Here is a 26896-nt window from a genome sequence, read left to right as displayed (position 1 = left end):
TTTGATGACTGTGCTCTTAATAAATAAAATTGTAGTTTGACGTCTGCATTAATAAACAACGGTTTCGAGTCTAGATAGCTAATATTTTGCACGTGACGGTTTCATTAGCTTAAATGGTGTGAGGAAGTGCCAGTATAAATGCTCACGCAGCTTTTAATGTGTTTCCGAGAAAAGTATTTTAGCATTTGGCAGTATTTTACGAGAGGAGTATTTTACAATTTGGCAGTATTTTACTTGAGGAGTATTTTACTATTTGGCAGTATTTTACTTGAGGAGTATTTTACTATTTGGCAGTATTTTACGAGAGGAGTATTTTACTATTTGGCAGTATTTTACGAGAGGAGTATTTTACTATTTGGCAGTATTTTACGTTAAGAGTATTTTACTATTTGGCAGTATTTTACTTGAGGAGTATTTTACTATTTGGCAGTATTTTACGAGAGGAGTATTTTACTATTTGGCAGTATTTTACTTGAGGAGTATTTTACTATTGGCGGTATTTTACGGGAGGAGTATTTTACTATTTGGCAGTATTTTACGAGAGGAATATTTTACTATTTGGCGGTTTTACGTTAAGGTATTTTACTATTTGGCAGTATTTTACTTGGGAGTATTTTACTATTTGGCAGTATTTTACTTGAGGAGTATTTTACTATTTGGCAGTATTTTACTTGAGGAATATTTTACTATTTGGCAGTATTTTACTTGAGGAGTATTTTACTATTTGGCAGTATTTTACTTGAGGAGTATTTTACTATTTGGCAGTATTTTACGTTAAGAGTATTTTACTATTTGGCAGTATTTTACTTGAGGAGTATTTTACTATTTGGCAGTATTTTACGTGAGGAGTATTTTACTATTTGGCAGTATTTTACTTGAGGAGTATTTTACTATTTGGCAGTATTTTACTTGAGGAGTATTTTACTATTTGGCAGTATTTTACGTTAAGAGTATTTTACTATTTGGCAGTATTTTACTTGAGGAGTATTTTACTATTTGGCAGTATTTTACGTTAAGAGTATTTTACTATTTGGCAGTATTTTACTTGAGGAGTATTTTACTATTTGGCAGTATTTTACGTTAAGAGTATTTTACTATTTGGCAGTATTTTACTTGAGGAGTATTTTACTATTTGGCAGTATTTTACTTGAGGAGTATTTTACTATTTGGCAGTATTTTACGAGGAGGGTATTTTACTATTTGGCAGTATTTTACAGGAGGAGTATTTTACTATTGGCGGTATTTTACGTTAAGAGTATTTTACTATTTGGCGGTATTTTACTTGAGGGATTATTTTACTATTTGGCGGTATTTTACTTGGAGTATTTTACTATTTGGCGGTATTTTACTTGAGGAGTATTTTACTATTTGGCGGTATTTTACTTGAGGGTATTTTACTATTTGGCAGTGTATTTTACGAGGGGTATTTTACTATTTGGCAGGTATTTTACGGGAGGGTATTTTACTATTTGGCGGTATTTTACGTTAAGGTATTTTACTATTTGGCGGTATTTTACTTGAGGAGTATTTTACTTGAGGATATTTTACTATTTGGCGGTATTTTACACGAGGAGTATTTTATTTGGCGGTATTTTACTTGAAAGAGTATTTTACTATTTGGCGGTATTTTACGGGAGGGTATTTTACTATTTGGCAGTATTTTACGGAGGGATATTTTACTATTTGGCGGTATTTTACGTTAAGGTATTTTACTATTTGGCGGTATTTTACTTGAGGGTATTTTACTATTGGCGGTATTTTACTTGAGGGAATATTTTACTATTTGGCGGTATTTTACTTGAGGGGTATTTTACTATTTGGCGGTTTTTTACTTGAGGGTATTTTACTATTGGCGGTATTTTACGTTAAGGTATTTTACTATTTGGCGGTATTTTACTTGAGGGTATTTTACTATTTGGCGGTATTTTACGTTAGGAGTATTTTACTATTTGGCAGTATTTTACTTGAGGGTATTTTACTATTTGGCAGTATTTTACTTGAGGGTATTTTACTATTTGGCAGTGTTTTACGGAATATTTTACTATTTGGCAGTATTTTACTTGAGGGTATTTTACTATTTGGCGGTATTTTACTTGAGGGTATTTTACTATTGGCGGTATTTTACTTGAAGGTATTTTACTATTTGGCGGTATTTTACTTGAGGGGTATTTTACTATTTGGCAGTATTTTACGAGAGGAGTATTTTACTATTTGGCAGTATTTTACTTGAGGAGTATTTTACTATTTGGCAGTATTTTACTTGAGGAGTATTTTACTATTTGGCAGTATTTTACGTTAAGAGTATTTTAGCATTTGGCAGTATTTTACTTGAGGAGTATTTTACAATTTGGCAGTATTTTACGGGAGAAATATTTTACTATTTGGCGGTATTTTACTTGAGGGGTATTTTACAATTTGGCAGTATTTTTGGGAGGAGTATTTTACAATTTGGCGGTATTTTACTTGAGGAGTATTTTACTATTTTGGCAGTATTTTACTTGAGGAGATTATTTTACTATTTGGCGGTATTTTACGGAGGAGTATTTTACTATTTGGCAGTATTTACAGGAGGTATTTTACTATTTGGCAGTATTTTACGGAGGGATATTTTACTATTGGCGGTATTTTACTTGAGGTATTTTACTATTTGGCAGTTTACTGAGGGGAATTATTTTACTATTTGGCAGTATTTTACTTGAAGAGTATTTTACTATTTGGCGCAAGTATTTTACTTGAGGGGTATTTTACTATTTGACAGTATTTTACAGGAGGTATATTTACTATTGGCAGTATTTTACTTGAGGGTATTTTACTATTTGGCAGTTTTACTTGAGGAGTATATTTTACTATTTGGCGGTATTTACGTTAAGGTATTTTAGCATTTGGCAGTATTTTTACTTGGCAGTACAATTTGGCGGTATTTTACGGAATATTTACAATTTGGCAGTATTTTACTTGGGGTATTTACAATTTGGCGGTATTTTACGGGAGTATTTTACAATTTGGCAGTATTTTACTTGAGGAGTATTTTACTATTTGGCAGTATTTTACGAGAGGAGTATTTTACAATTTGGCAGTATTTTACGGGAGAAGTATTTTACTATTTGGCAGTATTTTACGAGAGGAGTATTTTACTATTTGGCAGTATTTTACGTTAAGAGTATTTTAGCATTTGGCAGTATTTTACTTGAGGAGTATTTTACAATTTGGCAGTATTTTACGGGAGGAATATTTTACAATTTGGCAGTATTTTACTTGAGGAGTATTTTACTATTTGGCAGTATTTTACGGGAGGAGTATTTTACTATTTGGCAGTATTTTACTTGAGGAATATTTTACTATTTGGCAGTATATCGACGTAGTATTGAACTTAATTCTATAGCCTTTTATGGGTTACAATCAGACAAGACTGTCTTAATACAGGAAAATTCCCGAGTGTTATCAGTAATGTTTCAGTAGACTATCTTGAAGAAGAAACCAATGAGGTCGTGATTTGGTCAGCAGGAAGATCTTATCTAAATCCTATAAAATATATCGGGAACCTTTTTAGATGGTGTGTAGCCTCAATCTTCCACTTGAGGTATTCGTTTCACAGACTAAGGAAAGGAATTGAATATCCATAAGTCTTATGGTTATTGACGTGGAGTACGCTTTGCAGTTGGAGAAACAGTATTACTAACAAAAGGAGGGTTAAGAGAGGTTACCAGGATTTCCATGATTGCAAAATGTGAACCTTACGGAGAAATGGATTTAGTCTAATGTTACACTACTTTTACATGTTGAATCAACCGATTTAGTTTTAATAAAACGAATGTACGGGCTACATCCAGTATGCATATATGGTGATCCTGTTTCATATTTGTTGTTGTTTGTTTGAATACCATTTTAAATGTTTTGTATCGCTACTTTAATTTATTTGGTGTAATTTATACGCTAAGTGTTTAATTTGAAATATTGGGTCTTGAATCGTACACGTACAATATAAGACATATTTAATTGTTAAAACTACTTGTTTCCATACTTAAACTCTTATTTGTTTATTTTTATGACATCTAAAGGAAGACTTAGCGAACTCCACTACTTAGAGGCTATAATGCATAAAGCTTGTTCCTTAGTTTGAAAACTGTTGGAAAGTTATGCGGTATGCCATTGTTTGGATGATACAAAACATATCATTGTTCGTTCCTTAGTTTGAAAACTATTGGAAAGTTATGCGGTATGCCATTGTTTGGATGATACAAAACATATAATTGTTCGTTCCTTAGTTTGAAAACTATTGGAAAGTTATGCGGTATGCCATTGTTTGGATGATACAAAACATATCATTGTTCGTTCCTTAGTTTGAAAACTGTTGGAAAGTTATGCGGTATGCCATTGTTTGGATAATACAAAACATATCATTGTTCGTTCCTTAGTTTGAAAACTATTGGAAAGTTATGCGGTATGCCCTTGTTTGGATGATACGAAACATATCATTGTTCGTTCCTTAGTTTGAAAACTATTGGAAAGTTATGCGGTATGCCATTGTTTGGATGATACAAAACATATCATTGTTCGTTCCTTAGTTTGAAAACTATTGGAAAGTTATGCGGTATGCCCTTGTTTGGATGATACAAAACATATCATTGTTCGTTCCTTAGTTTGAAAACTATTGGAAAGTTATGCGGTATGCCATTGTTTGGATGATACAAAACATATAATTGTTCGTTCCTTAGTTTGAAAACTATTGGAAAGTTATGCGGTATGCCCTTGTTTGGATGATACAAAACATATCATTGTTCGTTCCTTAGTTTGAAAACTATTGGAAAGTTATGCGGTATGCCATTGTTTGGATGATACAAAACATATAATTGTTCGTTCCTTAGTTTGAAAACTATTGGAAAGTTATGCGGTATGCCCTTGTTTGGATGATACAAAACATATCATTGCTTGTTAATTGTAGATGAGTACGTTGTCTCTTGATTGTTAGTTTAATAGCTATGTAAGTGCATGTCATTCCAAATTGTCATTGGTTAGTTTTACTGTCGTAGAGCATGTTCGTTTGTTTAGAATTAAGCACAAAGCTACACAACGGGCTATCTGTGCTCTCCCCATCATGGGTATCGAGTCCGCAGGGCCACCATTGTGGAAGTTTAAATTAGAACAGCATTTATAAGTGTTCCTTTTTCACCTTAGTCGCAGGCTTTTTTACCTACTTTTTATAAAACAAGTTTCTTACATGGAAAGTTACTTAAGAAGAACAAAAACAGCTAATCAGCTCACTTCGCTAATTCAATTTGTATACTACCAGAAAGAAAAAAGAAACCAAAACTCTTAGCTTCTGTAGAATATCATGGATGTAAATAAAATTGTTATATAATATGTGGCTGAGTATAGTGTTTACGTTCATGGTGACCCTTAAATATTATAGGGAAATGAAAACAGAAAATGAAATTTCATTTCTGCTAAAGCTGCTCCAAGAATATAAAGTTTAATTCGGTTAATAGTTTACGATAGTTTCTTAAACACAGTTAATAGTTTACGATAGTTTATTAAACACAACGCTGACCAACAGCAGTTTGCTTTTTTTTTTAAAGAAGATAGTAAATTTTTAAAGCTGTCGAAAGTTCATCTTAAAAATATAACGCGAGACAGTAGGTTGTCATGTGGAAGTATCTACATATATGTTTTCACACTCGTTTTAATTTATACACTGAAATAATTTTAGCTAGAGTAAAAACCCTTTCTAAAAGTTAAGATTTTTTTCGATCTTATGTAAGTCGCTCGGTGATTTTGTTTTGTTTTTCACTCGCTCAGTAAAACTAGAAACTGATGATTGAGTGAATCGAAAATAACGTGACTCGGTGGTAAGTCCTGAGGTTTATCACTTTAAAATAGGGACTTCCACACTCGCTGAAGGCATAGCATTGATAACCTATTGAGTACTATTTTTGCTTAACAAACAAACAAACAGACAAACATAGTATTTAGTTTTTAAGATACTGTTAATTGCATTTCAGCTAATGAACGAATTCTGTTACAAACTCGTTAAAAGTTGCATTGTTACTGTATTTAACCAACGATAATGGAATTTTAACCAAATATGAATTTTTGATACAGAGCCTCAACTGGCATATTTTGATTAGATGTGATTTGTTTTTACCAGTAGATGAACTAGATGCTTATTTATTTATTTGTTTGACGTAAAAACTTGTTAAATTTCCAAATTCTCACTGGCTATCGATAATGGTGAGTAAACACAAATAGTCCATTGTGTAGCTTTGCGGTTAATTCCAAACAATCAATAAATAACTCCAAACTATCGATAATTTTAAGGGTACAATAATACGTCAGTGTAATTACAATTTAAATAGTATCTGACAAAAACAAGTAAAAATAATAAGAAATGGTTGCATAAGTTTAAATTTGTGTACTTTATTGAGTTTTCTTGAAACGTAATATGCTCATAAAACATATAGAGAGTTTATTAGGAACAGGTGTCGCCATATTAAGTACTAAAACAAATGACATGAAGGAGAACTTGTGACAGTGTGATTAATTGCCTGAGGTTTTCACTGTATAATTTACATACGTTCAAAATAGTGTTATATTTACAACAGTGTAGATCCGGCATGGCCAAGTGAGTTTAGGTGTTCGACTCGTAGTCTGAGGGTCGTGGGTTCGCATTCCGGTCGCGCCAAACATGCTCGCCCTTTCAGCCGTGGGGGCGGTATAATGTTACGGCCAATCCCACTATTCGTTAGTAAAAGAGTAGCCCAAGAGTTGGCGGTGGGTGGTGATGACTACCTGCCTTCCCTCTCGTCTTACACTGCTAAATTAGGGACGGCTGGCCCAGATAGCCCTCGAGTAGCTTTGTGCGAAATTCAAAAACAAACAATAGTGTAATGATAATGGTGAACATATATCACAAGTGTGCTGTTTGTAGTTCTCTTACAAGTTCAGATTTAATCTTTCTATTTAGATCCGCCGGTAGTAGACATATCTATATCGCCTGCGTCTGTCAATGAACATGATGGTTCTGCTGTAACTATGAGATGTTTGACAGTCGATGGAAACCCCCGGCACCTTCTTCGGGTCCGATGGTACAAGAATAAACAGCTTATGAAGGAAACTTTAGAGAATCGGTTGGAAGTTCGAAACATCAGCCGTGAGGCAGTTGCTGACTATACCTGCGAAGCAGAAAACCTCGCAGGTGGGGCGATCGCTCAAAGTCTCAGAAACTGTTAGTTAACTGTAAGCAAACATTATTTTTAGTTAAATTAAAATGTGTTTTGGTTTCTGCAAAATAATTCTGCAGCTAATATTCACGATATATTTGCGTTTACTTTTTAAGTTGTCAAAGGCGTATTACAATGTGACTTGTTACATAAGCTGATAAACTTTGTTTTGTTTTACCTTAATATCCTTTTTACGGATTTTAATAATTTTACTTTGATTTTAACTTTTTACTGGATGTTTGGAGCAAATAGTCTAGTTGCTTTGCACCATAAAACGCCAAACCAACCAACCAACCATAAACTAACTTGCTTCAGATATTACAAGTTAGTAAATCACATGGTGACGACATATAAGTTCACTAGTACAAGTAACAGTTGCTAGGAAATGGTGCGTCGACTGTGAACAACCGTAAGCGTTAGAGTTAAGTAAATATATTCGGTTCTATTGTTCTTCCATATAAATATTAAAACATATATTATTGACCATTGTAAATTTAAAAGAATGAAGTTAGTGGCGCGAGACAACATTGCTTGAAAATGTCGCATGGTAACTACACAGTCGTGCATGAACCGGAAACATCTGAATAAACCGTCTCTTCATACCATTTTTACTACCTTAATACGTACAATATTTCTTCAATAAGTTTCAGAGAGTGTTAATTTTTATATACGAGGTTTATATGTCATACTTTCGATCTTGGTGTATTTAAACCACCGAAAAAAAAATGCTTGGGTAAAGCTACCACTAAAATCAAATTAAAATTTATATAAAAAAAGCTGGAAAATATCCAATGTTTTGTTAAAACTATTGCTTTTTTCGCATGAAAATTTTCTGCCGTTTCACTTTCGATAGCTATACTGCGAATAACAACGAGAAGTGTATGAAACGATTGCCACGAAACTTTGCTACTGGCGAAAGATATAACAATGTATTCAAAGCAGTTCATTAATTTTTAACAACTCTGTACATTTACTAACGCAAATGACGTTTAGCACAGGAAATAGACAGTGCTGATAGTTTTGGTTATTTAAATACATTATGACAAACTGGTAACAAACTGGGTATTTCATAAAAGTTATATATATCAGTTTCAACACACGTGGAGAAAACCTAACGCGCTTTGCTTCCTCTTTTCTTACAATACAAAAAATCTGTAATTTTACATCCTAATGCAAGTGGGTTCACTCAAAAACAAGTGACGACTGATGTCAGTTTTGAATCTGAACATGCGAACCTCTAAAATTTAACAAAGAAACGAGTCGAAATTTATTTCCCTGTGATATTTGAGTTCGAGGCTGAAATTCAGTTATGTATCTGAGTTGTTTATCTAATCTAATTTTTTGTTCTTATGTGTATTTTTCAAACGAACTATTTTACAATGGTTATTTCGTTTGCTGTTGTTATTGTTAATTAAAAAAATTCTATGTGACTAAAAAAATGATTTTTGATAGATCTTCCAGGGCCAGCAAAGGTAGTAGAAATAACTTCTCCAGCAGTCAAAGGTCGAAGGTCAACGTTACAGTGTATAGTGAAAGATATGGGTAGTCCAAAAGCTACAGAGTTTCGTTGGGAACATAATAACGAACTTCTCCCTGGGATTCTACAGAATTATACCACAGGTCTGGTTAGACTAGATACTCAAGGAAACTACAGTTGTGCAGCTGTTAATAACGTAGGGAGAGGTCCATATGGATTTATCAGTTTAGTTGCGATGGGTAAGCATGTAACGCATTGTATGGTGCTCATTAAAAATTATAATAAAATGCTGGAAAAAAGCTCACTTTAATACCAGAAATAAACGGACTTATGACACCAGAATGTTACTTTTATTTAATTAGACGCCCAACGTTTTACGAAGATTTGTTTTGATTTGCGTTTTAGGGAACCTTCCTGAAGAAGTTGAAAAGCGAAACGTTTAGTGTTCAATTAAATAAAAACAACATTTTACTGTTATAATATCTTTTATTTCTGGTATTAATGTGCTTTATATACACCAATATGCACTACAGAAGTTAATGAACGAAAGCACTTTCCTATTTTTAACACGATTAATCCACGGATACTCTTCTAAAATTGCGAAAATAATATCACATGGATACCTCAAAAGTACCAAATAAATGTGTGTAGAAAAGTGTATAAAAAAAAAAGAAAAAAGCACAAAGGGAAAATGTGCAAACACCAGTTACGTTCTTATACCTTTCCTTCCTGAACGTTCTGTGACATTTTATTACGTAAGTACAACAGAATATAAACTCGCAGTCATCGGTCCTCTATCATTATTAATAACAACTGAAAGTTGGGTACAGTAATATGCAATCACGCTATACTTACTATATCTCATGTCGTTGAGGCCTGCTGCGTGGTAACAGGTCTTCTCGTGCTGACTGAGATACCACAGATTGTGATCTCATTTATAATAAAATGTTTGACAACAATTATTGGTGTCAATTGGATAAAGTTGTGCAATTTGCCCGTAATTATACTTATGTCACAATATTTTAGAATTAGGGTAAAAATTATTATACAACAAGGGGTTGCCAAAACAAAAACAGGCATTGTTACTTCGAGAAAACATTTTTGAGAACTATTTATTTATTGAAAGGACCTCAGACGAGTAATGAAAACAGAAATCGAAATGACTTTATTGCTAAATGTTGCCGGGCTTCATTTATTATTTGTATAATACTGTGTCGTTTCAGCTGTCAGAAAACTCAGTTTGTTTAACGGAAAGGGAATGACTTATTGACGCCGCTTACTTTAATTTGAAACGGGCTATAGGCCCATCTCTTGAAATAATCTAGGTATATAGGGGAGTAAAACTTCGTGTCTTCACGCTTTCCGTCAAAGTTTGATTTGAATCGTGAGCCATATACTTTAAAAGAACTTTACATTTCTCTATCTTTCGATGTAGGTAATATTTGTCGTGCTAAACATTTGTGGAACGTCGTAAATAACACTAACTTGCTTCACATCTAAGAAGAGACGTTTTATGTAAATGCTAAGACGTTTGCGTTTTATGTGTTCTTGGAGAAAATACTTGTAGTAATTAAAGAAATAAACTCTGCTCGTAATTTTGAGAAAGAGCAGTTTTCATGGACCAAATTACCTTTACTAGCATTTGGAGTCAAACAAACTAGTTACTGATTAGTAATTAGGAAACTTCTGCTAAGTTCTCTGCGCATTTCTCCATCTCCCGAACTATTATTACTCATTCGTTTAGAGTTTTAGCCTCTGCGCAAACTAATTGGATCGATGGAACTTTTACCAACTGGTAATAAGTTGTAAAGCCTTTGTGGTATAATTTTCCTTTAGGGAATTTATACAGTTGAGATTTATCCTCGGTCTATTTGTTACAGACGTGTATAGTATTAACGTTATCGCTTGAGTAGAGACATAAATAAGTCCTTCGCGAGTTAACCATGTGATGAATCAGAAATATCTCGTCAACAGCAGTTTCTACAGATGACAGTGTCAAGCTGTAATGTGTGACTATTACGTTATTAACTTATATATAATGTATGTACTTAATAGTACAGTGAAAAGTTTATTTATTGATCTACGTATTGTGTTGAGAAAAATCTAATATTGTGTTGAGCTCATTGTCGTGATTCATAACAATTGACGGAATTATTTTTGTAAATGGATATCTTTCATTTTAGACTGAGTCATGGATATCTTTCATTTTAGACTGAGTCATGGATATCTTTCATTTTAGACTGAGTCATGGATATCTCTCATTTTAGACTGAGTCATGGATATCTCTCATTTTAGACTGAGTCATATATATCTCTCATTTTAGACCAAGTCCTGCTAGATTTTAATTCCATTTTTGAAAAATCCCAAAAATTGATTTTATATTTTTAATAAGGTTTTACAACTTTCAAAATATGCCACTTATAAAAAATCAACTCTGAAGTGCAACGCGAAACTAGCCTTTAATTAGAATTAACTCGTTGTACGACTTTAAGTGGCTTAAACTTGTTTTACTTTAAATATGATGAATTCGTTGTACCACTTTAATTGGAACATAAATGTTGTTCCAGTTTATTCAGAATGAACTCGTTGTGCTACTTTAATCAGGATAAACTCGTTGTACCAGTTCAGTTCACATTAAGGTGTTTTTTTTTCTTTCACACTAAACACAGTTTGTGAAGGTAGATAGTGCCAAATAATATTTAATTATTACTAAGCAATATAAGGTGGAAAATAAACCGAATTAATTTAAACACTCATTCTCACTTGTTCAAGTTCTGTGACCAGTGATGTCATATGTCTAAATACGTTCTATACTTTAAAGATGCTTAAATAATACTTAAGATAGATGCCACAACTATGGAGGTATTGAATTAAAGAAAACAATGTTTCTTATAAGCTAGTAATTTTAAGTACTTGCTTATAAGGTATGAGTGTACATATATGTTATTGGGGCCATCACCTTGATTAATGAAAACACTCAGCTCCTTGGAATGTGGAATAATTTTAAAGAATGTCAAAAATGTAATAATACAAAAGATTTCCATAACAATATTTGGCTGCTTAACTTCAAACAGACAAATCTAAATTTAAAGTGTATTCTCTCCTTTAATGAATTAAGAAAAAATGTTGTTGTTTTAAACTAAATACAAAGCTGCACAACGGGCTATCCGTGCTCTGCCCACCACGGGTATCAAAACCCGGTTTTTAGTGGTGTAAGTCTGCAGATATACCGCTGAGCCACTGGGGGCTAAGAAAAAAGACCCGTATGTATCTTTTTCTGTGTGATCCAATGTCCTCTTTCTTTACCGAAATTTTCCTTACTTAGTCTTTTTTCCTAAGTTAAAGCAGCTATTTCAATCTCCTCATTGTCATGTATTTTGGCGAGACGGAAAGTAGTTTATATCTCAGACGTTAAATCTATTTTGACGATTAAATACATTTACAAGCGTATTCAGCTGAAAGAGCTTCCAGTGTGAAAATAGCGATACTCGCCAATCAGTTCTCCGTCGACGTAACAGTAAGAATAACACTAAAGAAACTTATATATTCCTTTTCAGCGTCATTTATGTTCACAGGGAAATATTACTTGTGATTGTACTTATCCTTACTTCTCTATAGCGCCACCTTCCTTAATCGATGGTCCCCCACGTGTTCACGGAGCACCTCTGGACAGCAACAGCGTGAGTATTTCATGTAGAATCGAATGCGATCCCCTGTGTGAGATTAAATGGCTTCGTAACGGAAAGAGTATTATGGATTCTGATTTGTTCTTTGTGAAGACAACAGTTCATCCCGAGGAGTTACGCTCAAACCGATTCAAATCTGTTGTCAGCACTCTCTACTGGAACTTTACGGCTTGGCCAGGTGCTGCTCTCAACCGAGACACAGACAACGCCAAATACACTTGTCAGAGTAGTGAGAATATAGTTGGACCTGGAATTGCAACTTCAACGTATTTTAAAGTCGAATGTAAGTTACGTCTATTTTAGACGAATAATTGTCATAACAAATCACAGAATACGAAGGAGTCTTTTGAATTTACACATTTTAGAACAAAACAGTACACACTGTTATATTGGGTATAGTTATCTATACGACAGCAAATACTCTTTTGTTCCTAGATTATATACAGTTATATAGGTTGCAAGTTTCTATAATTATAATTGTTTGTTCAACAAGCAATTAAGAATTGTCATAAAGTCCATATACTTGTCACACATCTAATTAAAGAATTATTACATCACAGTTTAAATTTTCTTACAAAGATATATTAGAGAAAACTGAGTTGAGTAAAAAATCTTACCATCGTTAACAAAATGTTCCACTGTTTCTAAAACATCATGTATAGTTATTAACTCGAAGAATTTTGCCAATAAGTAACCAGAAATCGAAAACAAAGTTTTGTGAACTACTTGAATTATGATTTGAATAACTTATTAACCATTTTTTTTTGTAGCGTAAGTGTTATAGTTACTGAGAATGTCCAATAATTTATTATTTGCGGTTCACTAAACACTTATTACACCTAAGGTTGTTAGATATAAAAATAATAGTTTTTGTTGAATTTTCGTGTAAAAATACTCGAGGGCTATTTGGGTAAACTGACTCTAATTTAATTTAGAAACGATAGTATAGAGGGAAGGACATTAGCCAGCGCTACACACCGCCAACTCTTGACCTATTCTTTATCAGTAGGTAATGGGATTGACCGTCACATTATAACGTTCTTAAGGCTGAAGGGGCGGATATACTTGAGGGTGAGATTCGAACCCACTGCTGACAGGTTGAAAATGAAACGTTCTAATCATCAGGTCATGCGAGGCAAAAGATTAATTCACGTGCATGGAATCAAGATTGTGATTTATTGAATTACTTTGATAAAGATGAAAGGAAAACCGTTCATATATATATAATATTATATACAGGGTGTTCCGAAAGTTACTGTGTACTTATATATTTATTAACAGACATGTTTCAATATAGAATACAGGAGGTAAATATGAATGACAATAATAAACAATGTTGAAAGTGACCCCCGTTGGCATCAATACAGGCTTGGATGCTTCTTATTTTGTTTCTAAACACCGCTATCAGTTGCGGGTGCACCTCGCTAGTACAGCGGTATGTCTCCGGATTTACAACGCTAAAATCAGGGGTTCGATTCCCCTCGGTGGACTGAGCAGATAGCCCTTTGTGGCTTTGCAATAAAAAAAGCATGAATCAAAACACACAGTTGCTGGCTTGAAATAGACTGAATAAAATATGATTACAAAACTGCACAGTGACTTTCCAAACACCCTGTATAATATTATATACTTGTGTATATATATATATATATATAACATAGTTTTTAAGTTTTACATTAGTGAACCATACAAATGATAGAGCTAAGATAATATTTATAACTTATAATTTCAATTATTAATTTTTATGTATTTTGTATCGCCGTAAAAAGTGGCCTGCCATGGTCAGGTAGTTAAGGCACTCGACTTCTAATCCGAGGGTCGAGGGATATAATTCCCGCCACACCTTTCAGCCCTGGGGGGGGGGGTATTAGGGATGGCTAGCGCAGATAACCCTCCTGTAGCTTTAAGCGAAATTCAAACCAATCCTAGAAAGAATTAATAATTCCTGGCAAAAAAAAAATTCATCTTTGTAGAACTTTTCTTGTTTTTAATGTCATGCGTTGAAAATCTGAAACAATTCGTTTTTTATATTTTTAATGGATAATTAAGTGATACGTAATTTTATTTGCGTGGTTTTTAATTAGATTGAAAAATAATTTAAGTAATTATAACTTTTTTAAAAATTTTATTCATATCTATGTAGGTTTCATTTATTTGTATTAACATGCACGTGTTCATTATTTTTTAATTCGTAATTTGAAAGAAATATGTCTAGCAGATTTCTAACTATATAATTATCTTGGAATGTAAACAACTGTTCTCGAAAAGAAAAAAAATCACAATTTTCGCACATGAATCTAAGTGTTAGTTTGAAAAACTTTAATGATAGCCAATGAGAGCTTTGTTCTGCCTGCTTTAATTTTTTGTTTTAAAACTTAAAGACATAATCTCCTGGGATTTACAATTAAGCTTTTTTTCTTGACACAACAATGACGACAAATTCCTTTACTGCCAAAGGTTTATAAGAATAACTCACGTGTAACGTCACTAACGAATGTTTGAGTTCTCAGGATATGATCTGCAAATATTTAAAAAAAACACAAAAAATCGTTGAAATTTATCTGTTTAATATAATTTTTCATTATAATTTTAAGTGCACGATCACATATCGTATAAGAAAGTAATGACAACATATAAACTTAATTAAACCTGTAATCAAAACACAAAGTTTCTTGTCTTTGAAAGAAAACAAAACCTTTTCATTTGGCTAGGTTAATGTTTTTTTCTCGACAGAAAATGAATGGCATATTCGTGGGAATCCCTCAGATTTATGAACATAGAGAATTCGCGTTAATGGATGTAATGAGACAGAGCGAGTGAAAAATAGTGTCTCTGGTGGTTGCGTGTAAATACCAATGGTAATTACTTGAGAGTTCGATCGTTATTTGTATTATTCTCAGAGTACTTGTGTATTTGCGGTTCATGTTTCATACTATCCATGTCTTATTTAGAATTCAAACCCGTTCTTTCTATCCCTAAGCCCCGGTAAATATATCGAATTAGAAAAAACAATAACAGCAAAACAAAATTTGCATTTATATTGCGTGGAAAGAAATTGATAGTTTGTGGAATTCTAAAGTATTCGAAAATTTGTTGGTATAGATAATAATTTCTTCCTTCAAGACAGTGAAAAGTGGAATGTCATTGAGGATATTATATTGGTTTCCTTTAGATCCTCCAGAGAATATATCCATGTCGACTTTCCATCTGGATGTCGTGGAGGGAGACGTGCCTGACAAGATTAAATGCACTGCAGACTCTTGGCCTCCTAGCGAGTATATTTGGAAATTCTCCAATTTAGTCATAGCGGATTCGTCAGAACTCTTCCTTAATTATAGTATTCCCCGGGAGAGGGCAGGCTGGTACAAATGTGTGGCTTCCAACAGACATGGCGAAAAATCTATTGAAGCCTACATCAATGTTAAATGTAAGTGATAAAGAATCAAAAACGTGACTTATTTTCAGAGCAGTTAAAAGTCTGGTTAAAAGTGGTATTTATATGTTAAAAAAACAACCCCTCCCCCAATAAAAAGAAAACTAATTATTTTTCTACGTAACGCCAAACTGTTACTTTTATGAATGTGTGTGTTACATGTATGTACGATTTTATGAATGTGTGTGTTACATGTATGTACGATTTTATGAATGTGTGTATTACATGTATGTATGATTTTCGATAGTTTCTAATTAGTAATAAATTATGAGATTCAGAACTAAACTTAAGAATATAAAAAAAACATTTACAGATTCTCTATTTATTTAATTAAAATATGAAGTAAATACGAAAACATAAATTAAGCCCGATTGGATGTTAATTAGAATTATTTATCTTTTAAGACAATCCTTATTTGTTGAAATATTTCAAATTTATGTATATATATATATATATATATATATTTATATAAACAAATTTATAATTTGATACAAAGGTAGATTTATAGTTAAAAACAACTGTTCCCACGAGGAGTGAATTAACAGAATTGTTGACTTGTAATATTATGTTTAGATTCGTAATGGTAAAGTTTCAAAACCATCAAACATTTAGAATAAATTATTAGCGTTTTCGCACCAGAAAGTTTTCCTTAATACTTTTAAAAACATGTAACGTTTGAAAACAAAATCAGACAATTTTAATTTCTGATTGTATTTTGGTTGCACTAAGAAGTCAGTGGAAACTATTCATATTTGGTGTAGCATCTATTTTTTTTATGTTCAATAACCCAAATATCTATAAGTATACACTTTTGTGTACCTAACTAACTGTTCATTTTATGGAGTATGATAAAGTATAATAATATTTTATTTTATGGAGTGTGATAAAGTATGATAATATTTCATTTTATGGAGTGTGATAAAGTATGATAATATTTCATTTTATGGAGTGTGATAAAGTATGATAATATTTCATTTTATGGAGTGTGATAAAGTATGATAATATTTCATTTTATGGAGTATGATAAAGTATGATAATATTTCATTTTATGGAGTGTGATAAAGTATGATAATATTTCATTTTATGGAGTATGATAAAGTATGATAATATTTCATTTTGTAAGTATGATAAAGTAGGATAATATTTCATTTTATGGAGTATGATAAAGTATGATAATATTTCATTTTATGGAGTGTGATAAAGTATGATAATATTTCATTTTATGGAGTGTGATAAAGTATGATAATATTTCATTTTATGGAGTGTGATAAAGTATGATAATATTTCATTTTATGGAGTGTGATAAAGTATGATAATATTTCATTTTATGGAGTATGATAAAGTATGATAATATTTATTTTATGGAGTATGATAAAGTATGAGAATATTTCATTTTATGGAGTGTGATAAAGTATGATAATATTTCATTTTATAAAGTGTGATAAAGTATGATAATATTTCATTTTATGGAGTGTGATAAAGTATGATAATATTTCATTTTATGGAGTGTGATAAAGTATGATAATATTTCATTTTGTGAAGTATGATAAAGTATGATAATATTTCATTTTATGAAGTATGATAAAGTATGATAATATTTCACTTTATGGAGTGTGATAAAGTATGATAATATTTCACTTTATGGAGTGTGATAAAGTATGATAATATTTCACTTTATGGAGTGTGATAAAGTATGATAATATTTCACTTTATGGAGTGTGATAAAGTATGATAATATTTCACTTTATGGAGTGTGATAAAGTATGATAATATTTCACTTTATGGAGTGTGATAAAGTATGATAATATTTCACTTTATGGAGTGTGATAAAGTATGATAATATTTCATTTTGTGAAGTATGATAAAGTATGATAATATTTCATTTTGTGAAGTATGATAAAATTTCACTTTATGGAGTGTGATAAAGTATGATAATATTTCACTTTATGGAGTGTGATAAAGTATGATAATATTTCACTTTATGGAGTGTGATAAAGTATGATAATATTTCACTTTATGGAGTGTGATAAAGTATGATAATATTTCATTTTATGGAGTGTGATAAAGTATGATAATATTTCACTTTATGGAGTGTGATAAAGTATGATAATATTTCACTTTATGGAGTGTGATAAAGTATGATAATATTTCACTTTATGGAGTGTGATAAAGTATGATAATATTTCATTTTATGGAGTGTGATAAAGTATGATAATATTTCACTTTATGGAGTGTGATAAAGTATGATAATATTTCACTTTATGGAGTGTGATAAAGTATGATAATATTTCATTTTATGGAGTGTGATAAAGTATGATAATATTTCATTTTATGGAGTGTGATAAAGTATGATAATATTTCATTTTATGGAGTGTGATAAAGTATGATAATATTTCATTTTATGGAGTATGATAAAGAATAGATGTTTTACCTAGAAAAACATAATCAAGAATTTGAAACAAATAACAACTTGTCCTTGATACACTTAAATACGTCGATATGAAGTTTCTTAGCTTATATATATATATAAATAGGCTTCTTATAGATAATTAAATAGATTAGCTTTAACCTAGAAAAGTTTGTATAATGAGTCCTTTAAAATCTTTATTCCTATAAAACGTATTTTTCTACTAAATAAAATATAAACACAGTCACTTTATTTTTATTTACTATACAAAGCACAGTCTCCGTAAGAAATCAAAACTTCTGGTTTTGATGCCCATCAACTTATCACTGCTAAAATGATAATAGTATTGGAAGAAGCTGACTTCTAACTGTCAATGTGTAGTTAAATACTGAATACATTACGACTTAACTGCTTTGTGAATTTTTAAGCGTAACGCCATTCAATGGGCTGTCTGTGCTGTGCCCACCACAGTTTCTTGACTGATGTTCTAATGAATAACATTAATTAAAACATTTGGATTACCTATTTACATAAACATATTTGTTATGTTGTTAAAAAAACATTTTTTTCATGTGTATTGATATACAGCTTTAAAAAATTACTGATTGAATTTATTGGCTATCTATTACTTGCCACTTTTTAAAAATAGTTTTGGCGGAGGTAGGGCAGTTAAACTATAAATCTTGAGACAACATTACAAACAAAAAACAATTAGTTTGCTTAAAAGAACATTTTTATTGGTATGATTTTTAACTTTGGACCTGTATTTTATTACATACTGTAATCGGACTCGTAAATTATTATCCGATCGACCTTTCACAAATAATACTATAAAAGTAATAGAGAAATATTTAGAGCCGACAAAAACTATTGAAAATTGAAGATACATCGATACAATGTAATTGATCCAATTTCGTTTGTTTGTTTTTCTGGTTGAAATCTGAAACTTTTTATTTTAACGTAAAAAAAATTTTAATGCAAAAGTTTGTACTTCGAAAGTGTTTACAATATCCATTCAAGCGAAATGAACAAATTAAAGTTTCATAAAAAAAGTTTATTTCATACTATAATTTAACTAGTAATAAAAATGGACACAATATATTTCATGAGGATGCACATTTTTATAATATTTTATTTATAATTCGAAACGGTTAATGAGCTTGAAGTTCTCGTATCACCCATATGTCGTGATGAAACCTGTAAAGGTGCACGTTTAAAACACATAAATTCAGTACGTTACATTAAAACTATTTTGAATATGTAACCACAAAATGAAATCGCGGTGGAACGGAATGTATCAAAACTACACTTTGACATTGTATGGTGTTTCGCAGTTAGTTTGGTACCACAAAAAACTGGTCACTTTTAGGAAGGATGTATAACAGCTCTTTCCGACATGCTTCTCCAGATAGCCCATTCTGTGATTTTGTTCTTTCTTCAAACAAAGTTGCCGACACAAAATATTTATACTTGAGTATTGAAACACATTATATTAATATACAGTGGAACCCCTCTTAGCGCCCATCCCTTAGATTCGGTCACCCCTTGAAAGCGGTCATTCAATCACAGTCCCTTTTTTTGTTTACATAATCCCTAACTATGTACAGTGGAACCCCTCTAATCTGGACAGTTTGTCTCAGTCCCAAAGATGGCTGCTTTAGAGGGCTTTCATGGTACTAATAAAGTAATAAACGAACGTTTATATGCGTAGAAAAGAGAGGAATATTCCTTATACTTAATGGCATTAGAAAACAAAGGGAAATTGATCAACTTGGTGACCCAGAACCATTTATAATGGGACTTGCAGTAAGTCGTACTCCAGCCTTGGTAAGTTACTGCGGCATCTTATAATTAGTGAGAATCCATTAACATAACTAAAGACCAGTGGTAAAAGCAGTATGCGTGTTCTAGGAAATAGTACGCAACATAATCAAGAATGATCTGGAAACGAAGCCAACAGGATACTAGCTCAACACGACAAATCTTTCACTCATTTTACCCGTTTAACCTCAAACAACTCGATATCAAAATGAGAATTCTTGCAATTTCATACGAAGGTATAGTGATCAAATCAACAGGGCAACATCTAGAGATTTCTGTGCCATCAAACTTGAAATTTGTATCGCGAAAGCGTCGTTTTCGTACACAGTGTGGATTAGGGAAAGCCGCAGAAAGAAGGACAGAGTTGGACACGACATTTTTAAGACGGAGCCTTTTGCAATGAAAACTACGCTGCAGGACTACCGTCAGAATGCACGATCATAAGATAAAATGCGATTGGTGGTGGCAGTATGGACAATAATGACGCGATAGGACTTCCAAATTATTTTAGTATAACGTACTCCACTCTTTGTAATAATAAAAGCAATAGAAGCTTAACTCATAATTAGTGTATTAGACATCAATTATTGTTAATTACCTGTTATCTCCTGTTATTTTTGATGAACATGAAATAGATTTTTGAAACACATCATTATGTTGTAATTACTATCACTATTCTAAAGTGATTATTTGTAGATACGTATCGCATTTTATTTCGTAGATAAACCCGAGTGCATATTGTACCAGAGGAAAAACGACAAGAAACAGACAACTTTGGTGTGCGAGGCCCAGTCAAACCCATCCAATGTGAGCTTCACGTGGATGAAGGACAACCAGACATTTGAAGAACTAGTGGTGTCTCGTGAAACACGAAGCATAATAACGGTACCCGAAAATACATCAAAGTACTTCGGCACGTACCACTGCATAGCAAACAACTCTGTTGGTGAATCAGTCCCTTGTTCGTTTCAAGTGACAGGCGTGGTTGGTGAGAAAACAGTAACGGGTTGTGTTTGAGTAAAAACACTCTTTAATATAGACGTATACACTTGTAGATCCATTAAAATAGACGTATAAACTTGTAGATTTATTAAAATAGACGTATAAACTTGTAGATCCATTAAAATAGACGTATAAATTGTAGATCTATTAAAATAGACGTATAAACTTGTAGATTTATTAAAATAGACGTATAAACTTGTAGATCCATTAATATAGACGTATAAACTTGTAGATCCATTAAAATAGACGTATAAACTTGTAGATTTATTAAAATAGACGTATAAACTTGTAGATCTATTAAAATAGACGTATAAACTTGTAGATTTATTAAAATAGACGTATAAACTTGTAGATTTATTAAAATAGACGTATAAACTTGTAGATTTATTAAAATAGACGTATAAACTTGTAGATTTATTAAAATAGACGTATAAACTTGTAGATTTATTAAAATAGACGTATAAACTTGTAGATCTATTAAAATAGACGTATAAACTTGTAGATCTATTAAAATAGACGTATAAACTTGTAGATCCATTAAAATAGACGTATAAACTTGTAGATCCATTAAAATAGAAGTATAAATTTGTAGATACATTAAAATGAGAGAACATTTTAATAAATAGTAAGAGTTATTTCTAAGATACAGTGATGCTGCTTAAAATACAGTTACTGTATTCTAATAATTGATAAAAAATGTGGAAAATAGTGTAATTGGTTCCTAGACGAAATGGAGTGATTACAAATATCTGAGAACAACATAATTTTTTTTAGACAGCCAAATGCAGGAAGTTAGCGAGCAAATGAGGGTCAAATGGTATAGGTTTCAGTTTCTAAAACTTCAAAATGTCAGCCATTCGTTTGGAACATGTAGGATTAATTTACTGAGTATGTTGGAGTGACAGAGTTTTTGTAATATTGGGTAGATTTAACGTGAAACTTCAAAACATTTCTGTATTTTTAAAAAATAAAGAGGAAACTATACACGATCCTAAATAGTGCCTGTTTGTTGATAAAGATAAAAGAGCAGATTTCGTGTGGATATCTATGTTTGTGAACATTCTTTCAAAGTGTGAGGAGTTCCTTATTCCTATGTTGTGTTTTTATGTAGTGCAAGGTATACATTATTTTAATGTTGTGTTTTTTGTGTAAGACAAAGTATACATTATTCTGTGGTTGTGTTCTTCAGTAAGGCAATATGTTCCTTATTCTAAAAGAGTGTTTGTTTGTGTGTGAGTGTATAAAGCAAGGTATTGTTTCTTGTAAGGTTGTGTTTTTGTGTAATGCAAAGCGTTCCTTATTCTAAGGTTGTATTTTTATGTAAGGCAAGGTATTCCATGTCCTAATGTTTTGTTTTCGTGTGAACAAAATATTCTTAACACTCCTACGAAAAAATATTTACATCCACTAAAGTGATTTTGGGGCCTATCAGGCCCCATATATTTTCAACAGAAACACAGTGATTTAGCAACATTCATTACAAACAACTTTAGAATGGCTCTGACAAACATTTTTTTTTACAATTTGAGCAAACAATTTTTGACTGTCTATCGTTTGATTTGCCGCACAAATGGCATCGTCCTCTTTTTGCCCTCTTTGCAGGCGGTTCACATGAGGTTGTTTTTTCATTATCTTTGCAGTAAATTTCTTTGATTTCAAGCACCAATTGCCGTATAAATTCTCTTCTGGCTCTTGATTTATGTTGACGAAGAAATTCTGGTGTTTTGTCGAGTATAGAACGAAAGCATTGTACGCAGCAAGATCTAGAATGTTATAGAATATGCAGACTGACCAGCGCTTTGATCGCCCGCCTCTTTGTTGTATAATATCTCACCAGTTGATCGAGAGTGTCGACACCTGCCTTCGTTGCATTGTAAAGATTGACGATTTCGGGCTTTCCATTCTCTTCTACTTCACCAGACTGATGCTGAGAACTCAGTAGTAGCACATATTTTCCTGGTTTGTCTGAGTGCCTGAGAAGAGTGATGTCGTCATGGTAGAAAAACTTTGGTGATAACTCTCTAGATTTTGCATTTATTTCAGGAGGCAGGAAGGTTCTTGATTTCCGTATAGTTCCAACAAGTCCTGTTCTTTTGTTCGTAGGTACTTGGCAATTGTCATTGTTGTGAAGAAATTATCTATCGTTATTGTCCTTCCTTTACCAAGAAATGGCTGACTCAGTTCTCTGACTATTCTTTCTCCTTGATTTGTTTCTGTCGTATTTCCAACCTTTCCAGTATAAATTTGAGCGTTGAGAAGGTAACTTGTCTTTGCATCTGTTAGGCACCAAATCTTTATTCCGTATTTGCCTGGCTTTGTCGGAATGTATGTTCTGAAGCCAACTCCTCCTTTGAAGTTACATAGTTGTTCATCCACTGTCAGGTATTCGGTTGGGTTGTAACTGTTTTTGCAATTTTCAATGAAAAAATTCCAGACTCCAGAGATGGCGGCATCTTTGATTTCTCTATTTCTTTGAGAATGGATGTCAAATCTGATTTTTGAGCACATTTTTTTGAATTTGTCTTGTGTAATCAGTTTTCGCAAAAATGGCAAACCGAATTCGGTTGAAAACATTTCGTCTATCGATGCATTTTTGGATTTGCTTATTCCAAGGAAAAGATTAGCTGCGATCCATTTCCAGAGGTCTTCTTCAAAAATTGGTTCTTTCATGACGGTGTTTGTTGAGTGAATGATCTGTTCCATCATATTATCAGAAATGAAAATTTTGAATGTTTCGAATGGTGTAGAGACTCTTGGAGCAGCTTGCCTTGTAATGCCTGGGTTCCCATTGAATATATTGAGAGCTGCGGTTCTCCTGTTGATCCTTGAAGGTGTTGTTGAATAACTAAAATTCTTATCTTTGGACAAAAGTTCGTTCATTGGCATCGTAGTAAGATCTTCTTGATTACTTTATTTACATTCAGAAGGGTACGGCGCGATTTGTTCATCATTTTCGGCTTCAGAAGGATCATCATCACAACTTTCAGAGTAGTCTTCGACATTATCATGTTCACTTTCATCGTCGGATGGTTTTGTCAGTAAATGTACAGCTTCATCAAGAGATATCATTTTTGACACGGTTTGAAGATTTCAGCTCCTATTTATATAGGATTTGTGGATTCTTCTAGAATATTCTAGAAGCTTCAAGAATATTCTAGATTATTCTAAATACTTCTGTAAAGTTTCTAGAATGTTCTAGAACAGGCATGGGCAAACTAGGCAATAATCAAGACCGTCTAAAATTATTGTTGGAGTAGAGTTATTATCCTAAATATCCATCTTTTGAAAAGAAGTTGTAAAATTAATATATTTTTACTATAATTTGCTTTTCTCGGTTGCCCAGGCCTGTTCTAGAATTATTCAGGAAATAAATAAAGTCATTTTTATGTTTTTTGATCTGGGGCCTAATAGGCCCCAAAATACCCTTAGCGGATGTTTTTAACAAATTTTTTAAATATTATTTTGCAAATGTCCGAAAAGTCAAAATATTATTGCTCTTTAAAATATAAAGGGATAGGGTCAGTTAATGGCAATTTCATTTAAATACAAAATTATTAGCCTAATATTAATAACCTTTCAAGTTGTTCTGGCGCCTATTAGGCCCCAATTTTCGTAGGAGTGTTAATACAAAATCTATTGTTATCAGTTGGATTTATACTAGTTTGCAAAATGTAAAGCATAGAGTGTAAAATGTTCTTAAACAGTAAACGTTATTAAAGCCTCAACTAGGTTAAACATAATTGCTGTTTATCGCGATACGTTTCTTTAATCTAGGAAACGACATTTTGCAATTTTTTACAAGCTCGTATATCACCTTTATGTTCAACATTGTGATAGCGTTAGACATTCAAATGAGTGATCTGTACGTATTTTAATATCAAACAGGGACAGGTTAAAATTTTAGGAAAAAAAACACGTGTTTATTTTCAATAAAATTTGTTATGGATGACCATACAGGAAACTGGTAAACCTAACACGTGGTTTTGATATATTTTTATCGTAATGTATGTTAATTCCAGGCACTGCTGGTTGGGTTCCTGACTTTCGTGATGAGAACGTTATTGTTGTTGGTGCTGTGGTTACCGCAGTTGTTGTTGTCTTCATTATTGTTGTGCTTGTTACCATAATGCTGGTAAAAGAAGGAGAATGCGCAGTATGTATTTTTTACCATACTATTCTATGAATTTTATTTGTTATTAAATTTTTTTTTTCGTAAAGGAAGCGAAGAAATTTGAAAAGTTGTGCGAAAAACACAATCTAGCAAACCGGTGTGTGTGTGTGTATGTATATTTATTTATCAAGATATATTAATTCAGAGCATCGATTACTAACAACGTTTTACCATATACAAGGTAAAATTTGACGAGAGAAAAAAACCTAACAAAATCAAAGGCTAGATATTGAAGTCTTCTAGAAACGAGACAAAGAAGGACAAAACACGTCTCGCAGAAATGATCAATTTCTTACTTCCAAGAAATTGGATCCACAATCTCTCTGTCTGAAGGACAAAAATTACTAAAAAAAAATTGAGATAAAATAGACAAAAAGATAAACTGCAATTTTAGTATAAGTTGAATTTATAATTTTTAGGATACACATTAAAATGTTTGTTTTTCCCTTGTTCGGGTCGTAGAAAAAAGCGAAAGACATATGTGGGTAATTTCTATATTAGGCTTAAGGTAGAATCGGAATCGATTTTTAATGCGTGAAAAGTCTGTATAGCAAATAAATTAAACCATTCTATGTTGTAGTTAAATAGAATACATAGAGCAGTATTTATGCTCTCAAACGAAACATAGCAACTAAAATTAAGAGCTGGAAAGTAGGTGCATAATCGTTTGTTTATTTTATTAATAACAAATGCACATTGAGCTATCAGCTATGTTCCATTATGCATAATCGATCGTTGTAAATTCGTAAATTCGTACATTTACCGATGTCCCACTAGAGGGCTACGAATATAACAACTATAACATAAATCACTTCGTATAACAAGATAGTGGTACAAAGTTACTCAAAATGAAACGTAATATAAATGAGATGTTTTCATTATTATTATTATTCGCCTTCGCTTATGCAATGTGAGATTTGTTTATAGTCAGTAAGTAGCTTTAAACTGGTTCTATGAAACCTAAGAAGAGAAATAATTTGAAAACAAACAAACATACAGCTCCATGCACGTGTTCGAATAGTTTGTTTGTTTTGGTATTATGCATTAAGCTACACAAAGGTATCGAGTCTACATACATACCACTGTGCCAGAGAGAGTTAGGAGGGGTAGTAGTTGTTTGTAGTTAAGCCTAAAGATCATAATGGGTTAACCCTGCTGTTCTTATAAAAAAACTGATTTGTAATCCTATAACTTTTCAGACTTTACACTGTGTCATTGGACATGTTTATGTGAATATTTAAATTACTATTGAACGACACCAAAAACCATTGGTTTTCTCAACGTAATTTAATAAACACTAAATAAAAAAAAAAAACTGTGATTGAAGTACTTAACACAATTCTTCACAATTTTTTCCTAAAAAATTAGGGTAAGTGTTTTTTATAGCAAAGCTACATCAGGCTATCTGTTGAGTCCACCGAGGTGAATCGAACCCCTGATTTTAGGGTTGTAAATTCGTAAACTTATCGCTCTACTAGCAGGAGGCAAACTGCAATCAAACATTATTTGGTGCAGAAGGAACATGGTCTTGTGAATTATCGCAGGGGGTGTTGGCGTTAGTGTTATCTTATAGCAAAGCTACATCAGGCTATCTGTTGAGTCCACCGAAGGGAATCGAACCCCTGATTTTAGGGTTGCAAATGCGTAAACTTACCACTCTTCCAGTGGGGGACAGAAAAGTA

At 32.3% G+C, this 26896-nt stretch overlaps 1 protein-coding gene across 1 annotated transcript in view; it reads left to right on the top strand.

The window, feature by feature from the left end:
• Positions 1–26896, top strand: part of LOC143235626 (hemicentin-2-like) — a 290444-nt gene that overhangs the window by 236743 nt on the left and 26805 nt on the right. Inside the window, exons 6-11 of the mRNA XM_076473859.1 lie at positions 6962–7222; positions 8670–8933; positions 12313–12663; positions 15553–15807; positions 20763–21029; positions 25063–25196. Of these exons, the coding sequence (XP_076329974.1) occupies positions 6962–7222; positions 8670–8933; positions 12313–12663; positions 15553–15807; positions 20763–21029; positions 25063–25196 (1532 nt within the window). The remainder of the gene's footprint in view (positions 1–6961; positions 7223–8669; positions 8934–12312; positions 12664–15552; positions 15808–20762; positions 21030–25062; positions 25197–26896) is intronic.

Source organism: Tachypleus tridentatus, chromosome 12 (assembly GCF_004210375.1).
Source record: "Tachypleus tridentatus isolate NWPU-2018 chromosome 12, ASM421037v1, whole genome shotgun sequence".
NCBI classification, from domain to species: domain Eukaryota; kingdom Metazoa; phylum Arthropoda; class Merostomata; order Xiphosura; family Limulidae; genus Tachypleus; species Tachypleus tridentatus.
The sequence above is the reverse complement of the archived record's forward strand: the minus strand, read 5'-3'. Positions and strand labels throughout refer to the sequence as shown.